The 13,221-nt window shown below is 43.4% G+C and overlaps 1 protein-coding gene across 2 annotated transcripts in view; it reads right to left on the reverse strand.

Annotated features, from left to right (window-relative positions):
- Positions 1–9,307: 9,307 nt before the first annotated feature.
- Positions 9,308–13,221, reverse strand: part of LOC123134465 (uncharacterized) — a 6,060-nt gene continuing 2,146 nt past the window's right edge. For both annotated transcript variants that reach the window (XM_044553718.1, XM_044553717.1), the window contains exons 4-10: positions 13,043–13,111; positions 12,875–12,943; positions 10,587–10,911; positions 10,426–10,506; positions 9,940–10,339; positions 9,734–9,827; positions 9,308–9,642 (exon numbers count right to left, since the gene is read on the reverse strand). In XM_044553718.1, the coding sequence (XP_044409653.1) occupies positions 9,533–9,642; positions 9,734–9,827; positions 9,940–10,339; positions 10,426–10,506; positions 10,587–10,911; positions 12,875–12,943; positions 13,043–13,111 (1,148 nt within the window). In that variant the 3' untranslated portion in view covers positions 9,308–9,532. The remainder of the gene's footprint in view (positions 9,643–9,733; positions 9,828–9,939; positions 10,340–10,425; positions 10,507–10,586; positions 10,912–12,874; positions 12,944–13,042; positions 13,112–13,221) is intronic.

Consider the following 13,221-nt stretch of genomic DNA (forward strand, 5'->3'; position numbering starts at 1 on the left):
ACCAATAGACATGGTTCACATGTCTCAACCTTTTCAAAAACGAGTGATTCCAAAGATCCATCAACATGGAGCTTCTTCATGCGTTTTATACCAATATGACTTACATGGCAGTGTCACAAGTAAGTGGTACTATCATTACTATCTTATATCTTTTGGCATGAAAATGTGTATCACTACGATCGAGATTCAATAAACCATTCCTTTAGGTGCAAGACCATTGAAGGTATTATTCAAATAAATAGAGTAACCATTATTCTCCTTAATGAATAACCATATTGCGATAGACATAATCCAATTATGTCTATGTTCAACACAAACACCAAATGACAATTATTCAAGTTTAATACTAATCTTGATGGTAGAGGGAGTGTGCGATGTTTGATCACATCAAACTTGGAAACACTTCCAACACATATTGTCAACTCACCTTTAGCTAGTCTCCATTTATTCCGTAGCTCTTTTATTTCGAGTTACTAACACTTAGCAACCGAACAGGTATCTTAATACCCTGGTGCTACTAGGAGTACTAGTAAAGTACACATTAACATAACATATATCCAATATACTTCTATCGACCTTGCCAGCCTTCTCATCTACCAAGTATCTAGGGTAATTCTGCTCTAGTGGCTGTTCCCCTTATTACAGAAGCACTTAGTCTCGGGTTTGGGTTCAACCTTGGGTTTCTTCATTAGAGCAGCAGTTGATTTGCTGTTTCATGAAGTATCCCTTCTTGCCCTTGCCCTTTTTGAAACTAGTGGTTTCACCAACCATCAACAATTGATGCTCCTTCTTGATTTCTACTTTCACGGTGTCAAACATTGTCAATACCTCAAGGATCATCATATCTATCCCTGATATGTTATAGTTCATCACGAAGCTCTAGCAGCTTGGTGGCAATGACTTTGGTGAAACATCACTATCTCATCTGGAAGATCAACTCCCACTCGATTCAAGTGATTGTTGCACTCAGACAATCTGAGCACAAGCTCAATGATTGAGCTTTTCTCCCTTAGTTTGCAGGCTAAGAAAATCGTCGGAGGTCTTATACCTCTTGACGTGGGCACGAGCCTGAAATCCCAATTTCAGCCCTCGAAACATCTCATATGTTCCGCGACATTTCGGAAATGTCTTTGGTGCCTCAACTCTAAACCGTTTAACTGAACTATCACGTAGTTATCAAAACGTGTATGTCCGATGTTCGCAACATCCACAGACGACGTTTGGGGTTCAGCACACTGAGTGGTGCATTAAGGACATAAGCTTTCTACTATCCGCATAATCGCTACTGTCAACTTTCAACTATATTTTTTTCTCTAGGAACATATCTAAATAGTGGAACTAAAGCGCGAGCTTACGACATAATTTGCAAAGATCTTTTGACTATGTTCAGGATAATTAAGTTCATCTTATGAACTCCCACTCAGATAGACATCCCTCTAGTCATCTAAGTGATTACATGATCCGAGTCAACTAGGCCGTGTCCGATCATCACGTGAGACGGACTAGTCATCATCGATGAACATCTTCATGTTGATCGTATCCACCATACGACTCATGCTCGACCTTTTGGTCTCTTGTGTTCCGAGGCCATGTCTGTACATGCTAGGCTCGTCAAGTCAACCTAAGTGTTTCGCGTGTGTAAATCTGGCTTACACCCGTTGTATGTGAATGTAAGAATCTATCACACCCGATCATCACGTGGTGCTTCAAAACGATGAACTTTCGCAACGGTGCATAGTTAGGGGGAACACTTTCTTGAAATTTTAATGAGGGATCATCTTATTTACTACCGTTGTTCTAAGAAAATAAGATGCATAAACATGATAAACATCACATGCAATCAAATAGTGACATGATATGGCCAATATTATTTTTCTCCTTTTGGTCTCCATCTTCGGGGCTCCATGATCATCATCGTCACCGGCATGACACCATGATCTCCATCATCATGATCTCCATCATCGTGTCTCCATGAAGTTGTCTCACCAACTTATTACTTCTACTACTATGGCTACCGGTTAGTAATAAAGTAAAGTAATTACATGGCGTTGTTCAATGACACGCAGGTCATACAATAAATAAAGACAACTCGTATGGCTCCTGCCGGTTGTCATACTCATCGACATGCAAGTCGTGATTCCTATTACAAGAACATGATCAATCTTATACATCACATATCATTCATCACATTCTTCTTGGCCATATCACATCACATAGCATACCCTGCCAAAACAAGTTAGACGTCCTCTAATTGTTGTTTGCATGTTTTACGTGGCTGCTATGGGTTTCTAGCAAGAACGTTTCTTACCTACGCAAAAACCACAACGTGATATGTCAATTGCTATTTACCCTTCATAAGGACCCTTTTCATCAAATCCGATCCGGCTAAAGTGGGAGAGACTGGCACCCGCTAGCCACCTTATGCAACAAGTGCATGTCAGTCGGTGGAACCTGTCTCACATAAGTGTACGTGTAAGGTCGGTCCGGGCCGCTTCATCCCACAATGTCGCCGAATCAAGATTGGACTAGTAACGGTAAGCATATTGAACAAAATCAACGCCCACAACTACTTTCTGTTCTACTCGTGCAAAGAATCTATGCGATAAACCTGGCTCTGATACCACTGTTGGGGAACGTAGCAGAAATTCAAAATTTTCCTACGAGTCACCAAGATCTATCTATGGAGAGACTAGCAACGAGGGGAAGGAGAGTGCATCTACATACCCTTGTAGATCGCTAAGTGGAAGCATTCAAGAGAACGGGGTTGAAGGAGTCATACTCGTCGTGATCCAAATCACCGGAGATCCTAGTGCCGAACGGATGACACCTCTACGTTCAACACACGTACAGCCCGATGACGTCTCCCATGCCTTGATCCAGCAAGGAGAGAGGGAGAGGTTGAGGAAGAGTCCATCCAGTAGCAGCACAACGGCGTGGTGGTGGTGGAGGAGCGTGGCAATCCTGCAGGGCTTCGCCAAGCACCGCGGGAGAGGAGGAGGAAGAGAGGTAGGGTTGTGCCAAGAGGGAGAGAAACTCATGTGTTGGGCAGCCCCTAGACCTCAACTATATATAGGGGAAGAGGAAGGGGCTGCGCCCCCTCTAGGGTTCCCTCCCAAGGGTGGCGGCAGCCCCCAGATCCCATCTGGGTGGCGGCCAGAGGGGGAGAGAGGGGAGGCGCACCTGGGGTGGGCCTTAGGGCCCATCTGCCCTAGGGTTTGCCCCCTCCCACTCTTCCCTGCGCCTTGGTCCTTGGTGGGGGCGCACCAGCCCACCTGGGGCTGGTCCCCTCCCCCACTTGGCCCATGCTGCCCTCCGGGGATGGTGGCCCCACTTGGTGGACCCCCGGGACCCTCTCGGTGGTCCCGGTACGTTACCGATAAAACCCGAAAGTTTTCCGGTGACCAAAACAGGACTTCCCATATATAAATCTTTACCTCCGGACCATTCCGGAACTCCTCGTGACGTCTGGGATCTCATTCGGGACTCCGAACAACATTCGGTAACCACATACAAACTTCCTTTATAACCCTAGCGTCATTGAACCTTAAGTGTGTAGACCGTACGGGTTCGGGAACCATGCAGACATGACCGAGACGTTCTCCGGTCAATAACCAACAGCGGGATCTGGATACCCATGTTGGCTCCCACATGTTCCACGATGATCTCATCGGATGAACCACGATGTCAAGGACTCAATCAATCCCGTATACAATTCCCTTTGTCTAGCGGTATAGTACTTGCCCGAGATTCGATCGTCGGTATCCTGATACCTTGTTCAATCTCGTTACCGGCAAGTCTCTTCACTCGTTCCGTAACACATCATCCCGTGATCAACCCCTTGGTCACATTGTGCACATTATGATGATGTCCTACCGAGTGGGCCCAGAGATACCTCTCCGTTATACGAAGTGACAAATCCCTGTCTCGATTCGTGCCAACCCAACAGACACTTTCGGAGATACCTGTAGTGCACCTTTATAGCCACCCAGTTACGTTGTGACGTTTGGTACACCCAAAGCATTCCTACGGTATCCGGGAGTTGCACAATCTCATGGTCTAAGGAAATGATACTTGACATTAGAAAAGCTTTAGCATACGAACTACATGATCTTTAGTGCTAGGCTTAGGATTGGGTCTTGTCCATCACATCATTCTCCTAATGATGTGATCCCGTTATCAACGACATCCAATGTCCATGGTCAGGAAACCGTAACCATCTATTGATCAACGAGCTAGTCAACTAGAGGCTTACTAGGGACATGGTGTTGTCTATGTATCCACACATGTATCTGAGTTTCCTATCAATACAATTATAGCATGGATAATAAACGATTATCATGAACAAGGAAATATAATAATAACTAATTCATTATTGCCTCTAGGGCATATTTCCAACACCAGGGGGGTCAAATCCCTCGTCAAACTGGGTTGACTCGCCGGTGTTTAGCCGCCGGTGACGTCCAGACGCGGCGGAGGGTTCGGGTTCTGCACTTCGGCGTCCAAATGGACGGCGGAGGCCACCTACAAGCAGCTGGGCGCAAGCCGCGTCGAGGGGTGGTGGTGGTTGAGCTCGGGGTCGCCGGAAACGACATCGGCGACGAGCTTTGCGGCTGTCGGAGTTCGAGCGAGGCCGAAACGTTGTTGGAGTGGTTCTGGATGCATGGGGCTAGCTCCTACGTGGCCCACGCGGTGCAGTGAAGTCAGTGGACACAGTGGTGAGGCCGTTGGGTGGCCGAAGCTACGTCGGCGACGAGCTCAGGCGGCGGCGCGTGCGAGTGTGCTTGTTGCAGTCGTTGCAGTGGACGGCAGCGAGAACAGAGAGGAGGGGAGATGCAGCAGCTCATGGTGGTCGCGGCAAGCTATGCGGCGACATCGGGGCGAACGAGCGCTCGAGGCTCGGTCTGCTCGACGAAGCGGAGGGCGGCGGAGCTCCTGGACACGACGAGGCAGCATGGAGACAATGGTGGTTGTGGCTACGATGGCGGTGCGGCTGCGGCTGCGTCGGCCATGGGTGGAGAGGGCGAGGGAGAGGCGCTGGGGGCGAATGGAGGTGTCGAGGGGGTCGGGGCGATGACGTGGTGGTCATCCACGCGTCCAGCAGCTCGGGCGGCAAGCAGCTGGCATCGTGGCGAGCTCGGGCGCGCCGGTGCTCACCTCCCTGCCTGCCTGGCGGGAGGAAGCAGCTGGCTGGCGCGGGCCAGCACAGTGCTGGGCCGCCAGGTGGGCTGGCTGGGTAAGTTTGCCTGGTAAGCTCTTTTCCTTTTATTTCTGTTTTTCTTTGCTTTCTGTAAGTTTGTGGCTTTTCTAAAAATGCTTAGGCACTTTTAAAAATCATGAAACTGCTCATGCCCACTGTTTAGAATGTATCCAACAGTAAACATTTTAAATTATGATTATTTGGGCATTTAAAATATTTTATAGCATTTAAATGTCCAAATGCAAATAACATATGATTTATTCCAATGATCTTAGGATGTTCTAGAAAATTGTGCACCATTTTTGGCAGAGGTTCTGGACCAAGGAAAAGATGATGAACATTTTAGAAGGGCATTTTAGGTTCATTGAAAAAGATTTTAGTAAACCCTAGTTGGATTAAGGGGGTGCTGGGGGTTCTGTAATCCCCATTTCCAAGTTTGTGAGTAAAGTAAACATGATGCAATCACTCTATTGCATGCACTGACTAGGGTTGTGACAGGAAGTAGCTGGACGGCATGTGCGGAAATCGAGGAGTCCAAAAATGATTATGTGCCCATACGGACGCCTCGATTCTCGGGAAGATCACTAAAGATAAGGATCCATTGGAGATATCTTGGGTCTTGTGTGGATTTAATGTGCGGGATGTCATGGCGGGTTATAATGATCCGGCTTATATAAGTTTATGGCAGTTTATGAAGAAAGGCATGAGAAGTCAGTACTGGTGCATTTTTTCTACCATGTTAAAGTAAAGATTGATGTGAACAAGTTCAAATCAATCTGGGGCCTGATGTTGGGGATATAACTCCTAGGTATAACCCGTCCAGGAGGGGCCGGGTCATGCCATTGGCGACTTAAAGATGAAAAAGCCCGATAAGGTCCAAGAAGATATGAAGATGGCGGTTCATAGAGCAAGCCTATTGAAGGCCCATGACCCGGAGGCGATTCGAGGCCCAAAGATGTGAGCCGCCATATGTTAGCTTGTTCTGTATGGCAGGTTTAGTTAGAAACCGAGTCAGTTACGTTTGTATGGACCGGTCGGGACTCTGTAAGCCGCCGGGCATCAACCTGTATATAAAGGGGTGACCCGGCGGCGGGTTAGGGAGAGAAAAAAAGACGATTGAGGACTAGGTCAACCGTATTCGCTCCCGTGTAATCGAAACTCAAGCAATACAACTGGAAGCAGGACGTAGGCTTTTACCTCGTTGAGAGGGTCCGAACCTTGGTAAACTCTCTGTGTCCTTGTCCCGTTCAACCCCTTTAAGCTAACCTAGTGCGATGGCTCCACACCTAAGTCCTTTCACTAGGGCATCTACCGTGATAAAACCACGACACATACCTATAGCATGATCCCATCTATCATTTCTCAGTTAATATTTCCACAGTACCATAGCCTGGAGAGTGTTGTGGTTGTTTAAGAGTATTGATGGCGATAAGAGTCACATAACTCAAGGCTTCATTTACTCTTCTTACAGTGTCTTTTATATGTTTATTAACAAAGTAGTCATTTTTATTCTTTTTTCCTTTGGGTAATTAGTTCGTTAGTTTTTTGGTTGAAACAGTAAAATGGGAATATGAAGAAGAGAATAAGTTTATTCGACTATGTTCCTCCTGGATTAATATTTTTGGGTTTCTTTGTTATTTACTCTGAAGAATTCTTCTTAGTGTACACACTGCTAAATCACTCTATTAAGGTGAAAATTATGGACGTCATCTCAAGTAAAGTTCCAGGAAACTCTGCATCGGGGAATATAGATGAAACCGTGAATGGTCTGAATGCAGCAAAAAATAGTAAAAGTTGCAGTTGTGAAAGCTGCTGAATTGGGTGTGAGCTGCTTCAGTTTGTTGTCGATGTTCTCCCTTCCAATATTGCACCATATCAAGGATTTATGTCCTCATTAGCTGGTTTAGTTACTACTGTGTTTTTCGTGAAAACTGATGCATGCACCTATTAAAAATGTGGCTTTGCGTCAAAAAAATCAGCTACACTCGCGCAAAAAAAAAATCAGCTACTACTCTGATCCATATTAATTTGTATATGAGGGAGTACAATAATACGATGCAATCCTTCCCTTCCATTATTCTTTTTTGTTATCACAGTTTCTAAACAAGCACATATATGGTGCCTTCAAATCAAGCGAGGCATCCAAGATAAAACCATAGATAAAACAACTTTAGACCTTTTTTTGGTCTGATGATTTATTGTAGATTTGGTTTCTGCACGGACAAGTCTGGAAAGATAAACTTACTTACTTGCGATTTGATAATATATTGTCACAGGTGAGATTACTGTATCTTTTTTCTCATAAAAATATACATTTACTGAGCCTTTTGCTGTTTCACACACATTCTAAAATGATCACATACCCGCATTTAACCTTTTTTTGAATCCCAACAATCAGCATTTTAAAGATGCATTCATGGGCGATGTTCATCTGCATACAAGGATGTGTACCATGCGGCATTATCCGTTTAGCATTGAGCCTCTCTCTCTGAATGATAAGCAAGCACCCGAGGCCATTCTGAATGCTATAAACACAGGTTTGACACTGAGCCAATCGTCCACATAACTGGTGAAGAAAGAATTGTTATTTCCTTCCTAATCATTGGGAAGCTATCCAATCATTCGAGTATTTTTCAAAATAAGGGTTCTAGATCGACAAGCCAAGGCCTCCATCACCATGCTTGTCTCTTGGACAGTCTGGAACAAGCGAAACGCAAGGGTTTTTAAGCATAAGAGTGCCCCGCCCCCAATCTTGCTTTCTTCCATCTCCACCGAGGCTTGGTGCCAGAGCAAAGAAATTAGGGTCTTTTATTGCGCGCGAGTAATCCGCATGTCGTGTATTTTGGTAGCTTGTAACAAACTCTATTCTCTATTATTTAATGGATGAGGCAAAGCTTTTGCCTCCATTTCAAAAAAAAAAGTGCTAGAACCACGACTAAATACACCAATCCAGTTAGAGACAAACACAAAAGGAAGTAGGGACAACACCTATACCAGCACTGAAATGTATTTTAGAGGATTATAGGGGAACTACGTGATAAAGTTCAGAAGGAAATATATAATCAAGTGTTTGTTTTCTAAGGAATACATCTCATGATGTGTGATTCATAGAGGCATGAACTGAAGCACAGCTCTTTGAGGGTTTAGGAGTACCGATTTTGTTTTCTTATATTTCTAGAACGCAAACTGGTGCTATGTCTCCAAATTTATTGCCTGATAAGAGATAGCTTAGCAACAATACACATGTTTTTAGGATTTTGACATATTATGATGTGATTACTGGTTCGTACTTCTATATATGTAGAAGAATTTAGAAATATAAGACTTACAAAAGCCTCTGCTTTGTATTGGTTACGAGTGACATTGAGTTAATCTCTAAGCTTATACTAGCATATACAGTGGACAGAATAAGCCCATTGTCCAAGGATGCAACTTCTCTTCAGTATTTAGAATTTTATTACTTATGTCCAGGTGGTAGTTTGCTTTTCAGCTTGATGCAGTTAGCAATTTTTGTGCCTCTTGGTCACCATAACTATGAGATTTTGCCACGTACCTTGATGCGATTGGCGTTTCCTTTACTGTTTTCATGTCAGTTAAATCTGTAGAAGAATAGTGATGAAGCCATTGTCGGGTCATGTCCTACGCAGATGTGCAAAAGCTCACTGATTGTGCTTTCCTACTGTCAACCACTCGGGCGCCATCATCACATACTGATCTACGCGGAACACCCAACATGTTGCTGAATTCTGAAATACAGCGTGTGCTGTTTACAATTCAGCCATGGACTACCCAATTCGGTTTTGTTGGATACACCACTACCCTGCAGCCTTTGCCCCCAGAAGTTATTGAGTATGTTCTATCAGAGCTCATACTCCCATTGCTGACGACGCTCACACTATCTACACATAATTGTGCTACTGTGGGCAATATTCCAGGTCATCTCAGGATAAAAAAACATCCAGTCAGGCTATCTAATCCACGAGTATTTTCAGTTCAGCCAACAACTAACTGTAACATACCCGTTTGCCTAAAACTATCGATGCAATCAACCAAAACTGACAGAGGGAGCACACTATCTACACATAAAAGTAGCATGCATGCACAAAGAACTTGGATAGAGACAGCAGTATAACACATAGTAGCAGTAGGAATAATAACACAGGCTCTCGGCCGGAGAGAGTACACCACAGCTAAGGAACATAAGAGTGCTAAGATGGAAAAGTAATCAGTTTAAGAGACAGCACACAGGGCACCGATTCAGAGTGCACAAACATAGGCTAGGGAACATATAACACTGACATGGAAAAGTCCTTCAGCTTCATACTAGTCCTTCAGCTAATCCAGAATAAAATCCAGAAGGTCATCGTCCAATATAGGAGCACTCCCAAAGGGGGGTAGTGGTGCATTGAGCGGCGCAGCAATGGTAAGCTGATTGTCCCTTGCTCCTACAGAGTAAGAGATGGTCAGGACTGATAACAAGGGAGAGTATCAAGGCTCTACTAAAACAGAACTAATGCAGTCACTTAGACACCATACCTGTACCAGCGGCAGCCTGTGCTGCACTTAGACATCCATTCATATTCCTGACAACCTGACCCATCTCGGCAGCTAATTGTTCAGCTCTCTTCACCTGTTGAAAATGAACATAGAAAGATTTTAATGCTTTCTGTTTGAAATGAATACTTACAAATTCAGGTTGACATAATCAACTGCATTGAACATAGAAATATGTTAATATAGACCTCTGTTGTCATCCTCTGCAAAATACTCTCTAGCGTTTCACCAGGAGCGTCCTCTGTAGCGCTTCCACCAGGAATATCGTCGGTTGCAGTTGTGTTGCTCCTTTTCCTACCTTGGTTCTTATTTGCACTCGCCGCCGCAAGTCTTGCTTGAATTGTAAGGGTAGTTAGCTGAAAACGATCAAGGTCCACTTTGCTAGCTGGATACTTCTCCATCAGGTAAGGAGTCATCTTGGGTCCTGCACACGCCTCCTGCAAGTGCTTGACCATATCGCCTATTGTTCCACCATTGAAAACTTCGATGCTGCACACCAGACACCTGAAGGTTGGGCGCCTGTGTTTCCTCTCAAGCTCGATCGCAAACTGCCACAAACCATTGCTCTTTCCTCTTTCAGTAGTAAACCTAATATATAAAGAACGAGATGGAAATCGTTTTGGGAAATGTGAAACGACACTAGAGCTTTCACAATTCATTATATACGTACTCACCTAGTGTTGGGTAGGTAAAGCATGAGGTAATCATTTACCAGCTTCTCCAGCATTCCATCGCCGTTGTAAATGTGACTATAACTATGAAACAATCAGAACAAGAGTCAATTGACTGAAAACTTAATTTAAGTGAACTAGAAGGCGAAAACAAAGATTTTTACCATCTTCGATCATTCACACACGAGTATATGTATTTCATTTCACTATTCAGGTCAGTAAGCATCGCATTCTTCACCACACTCTGATCAAGCTGCAGTATAGGCAGAAATGCTGCTGCAATGCTGTCAGCAAAGAAGGTTCGAGCGATATCAAATAATCCATATTGTACGTAGGATATTGCCCAAGCCCTTCGGATGTGCAAGAATAGCCATGGATGTGAACTCAAATTTCCCCCCTCAAGAAAACTCATAATATAGTTCTCCATTTCCAAGTATTGATGCTGTCTACTTAGTTGAGCAACATGCCTGATGTCAAAAACCTGATGCCCTGCAAGCAAGATGGAAACTATTACTTAGGGCACAAACATGCCTATCCAGTATATTCTGTACTAAATTTATATGGTCGTGATGGTTCTTGTGGTATCTATACTATTCAAGCAGCTTGCTACTCCCTCCGTCCCATAATATAAGAGAGTTTTTGACACTAGTGTAGTGTCAAAAACGCTCTTATATTATGGGACCGAGGGAGTAGTTATGTACTCTAAGAATTATGAGTAGTTATGTACTCTAAGAATTATACTGATCAAGCAGCTTGTTAGTTTGATAGCCTTCATCAGGTTTCATTTTTTCAAGAAACCATTTTATTGTTTTATGCAGCATAGAGATTTTTTTGTACATCTATGTACTACCATGCACGTCACATTCCAAAAACAAACAAAATGGACCCTGATCTAGAGTTCCACAAACAGACCATGTGATCTAGAGTTCCACAAACAAAGGGAAAAGTAACTAAAAGTTCTGTCAACCAATCCTAGCTTAATCAATAATGAATCAAGCGAATGTATCCTTTCATATGCCTCAGTTAAATCACTAGCCTTTCCAGACCTGCTACTGCATCATGGAAGCAGGGTGCATAATGGTGTTGATTGGTCAAACTCGAAAATAGATATTCAGGTGCATATATAATTCTGGAAAGGCTTCATATCAGACTACTAAAACTAGCATCAGGTATAAGAAAATGGGATCGAATATTCAAATTCATGTAATTTATTGACTGATTATGTGTGGAAATAATCCAATGACCAATAGCACTCCTTTTTGGCCAGGCCTGCCTCATTGTGATATTAGTTAGCTGCTGCCTCAAGTAGCTAGCAATACTAGTGTTATTATATGTTAATAAAATATATCAGGCTTCAAACTATTGCTAAAAGTTGGTCAGATTGCAATGCAGACCTCTGCAATTAGTAATTAATAATATTTAGTTCCTGCTCTAACCCTCTAACGAGAAGCAAAGATTCAACAAAATTCATTCATGGGGACCGTGCCTGGAGTCTTGACCAATGAGAAAAAGTTGAGGCAACTATGCCCATTGAGGCAGACACTTGTATTAGTTGACATCGAGAATGAGTGTTAGGAAATGTTTATGAATGTCAATGGAGTAGGTTAAACAGAGGAAAACGTTAAGTCGATTAGTGGTAGTGCAATGTGCGCAAGTTTAGAAAGTTCAACAAAAATATAGCAGCAACTTCTGAAATCTGCGACAAGATTGAACTGGCTGTTGGACTAGAAACACGCTAGGCACTTTGTCAAAGGATTTAAAATTTGGTGGCAAACACACTGTGACTTTCAATGAAAAGGCTTGCTAACCTAGTTCTTTGTTGATATGCTGAAAGTAAAGACCAATGCGGTACAAGTACAATCATATTTTCAAGAAGAAAATCCAGCTGGTGAAGACCACACCTTATGACTGTCCTTGTTAGAGCGAGATTACATGTCCAGGAGGGCATGCACTCAGCGTTTGGATCACTTAAGCACAGATATTCAGATCAGAGCCAGGAACAACAAAGATAGATTCACAGCAGAGTTCCAAACAATAATATCTGTAATGATAACAGACACCCCCAGCATGGGACAAGGAAGGCAACATAGCATAGTGGCCAGGCTGCATCAAACAATAAAATTGCTCCTACAGCGCTACAGTAAGCAAACATTTGCCAATGGTCGTTGGAAACTCCTGGTGACATGACCCTATATATATCTTAACTTTCAATGTTACAGTTGTCCATCGCCATGGATGTTGAGAAAAAAATTAAGCACGCAAACTTTGTTTTCATAACAGCAAAACACAATCAAATGGAGATCATTTAATAACTGAAATATAAAGGACACCACGGCACAACAAGAATTTTATGTGTAACCAGAAGATTAAAACATAGGGACAGTTATTTTTCATGATTGAACAAGTATATGCTAATCCAAAGGGTAGTATGCCAAGTCCAAGAGTATATTACCTTGCAGAGGATAATTAACTTGCGGAGGGACATGAACCACAGCTGGTGCCACCATCTGGTCACCACCTCCTGCACAAATAGTATCATCTCAGCAAAGGAAATGAATTTAAATCTCTAAACAAGTATACTAACCCACAGGGCAGTATGCCAAGTCCAAGAGTATATTACCTTGCAGAGGATAATTAACTTGCGGTGGGACATGAACCCCAGCTGGTGCCACCATCTGGTCACCACCTCCTGCACAAATAATAGTATCATCTCAGCAAAGGAAATGAATTTAAATCTCTAAACAAGCATACTAATCCAGAGAGCAGTATGCCAAGTCCAAGAGTATATTACCCTGCTGG

Source organism: Triticum aestivum, chromosome 6B (genome assembly GCF_018294505.1).
Source record: "Triticum aestivum cultivar Chinese Spring chromosome 6B, IWGSC CS RefSeq v2.1, whole genome shotgun sequence".
Taxonomy (NCBI): domain Eukaryota; kingdom Viridiplantae; phylum Streptophyta; class Magnoliopsida; order Poales; family Poaceae; genus Triticum; species Triticum aestivum.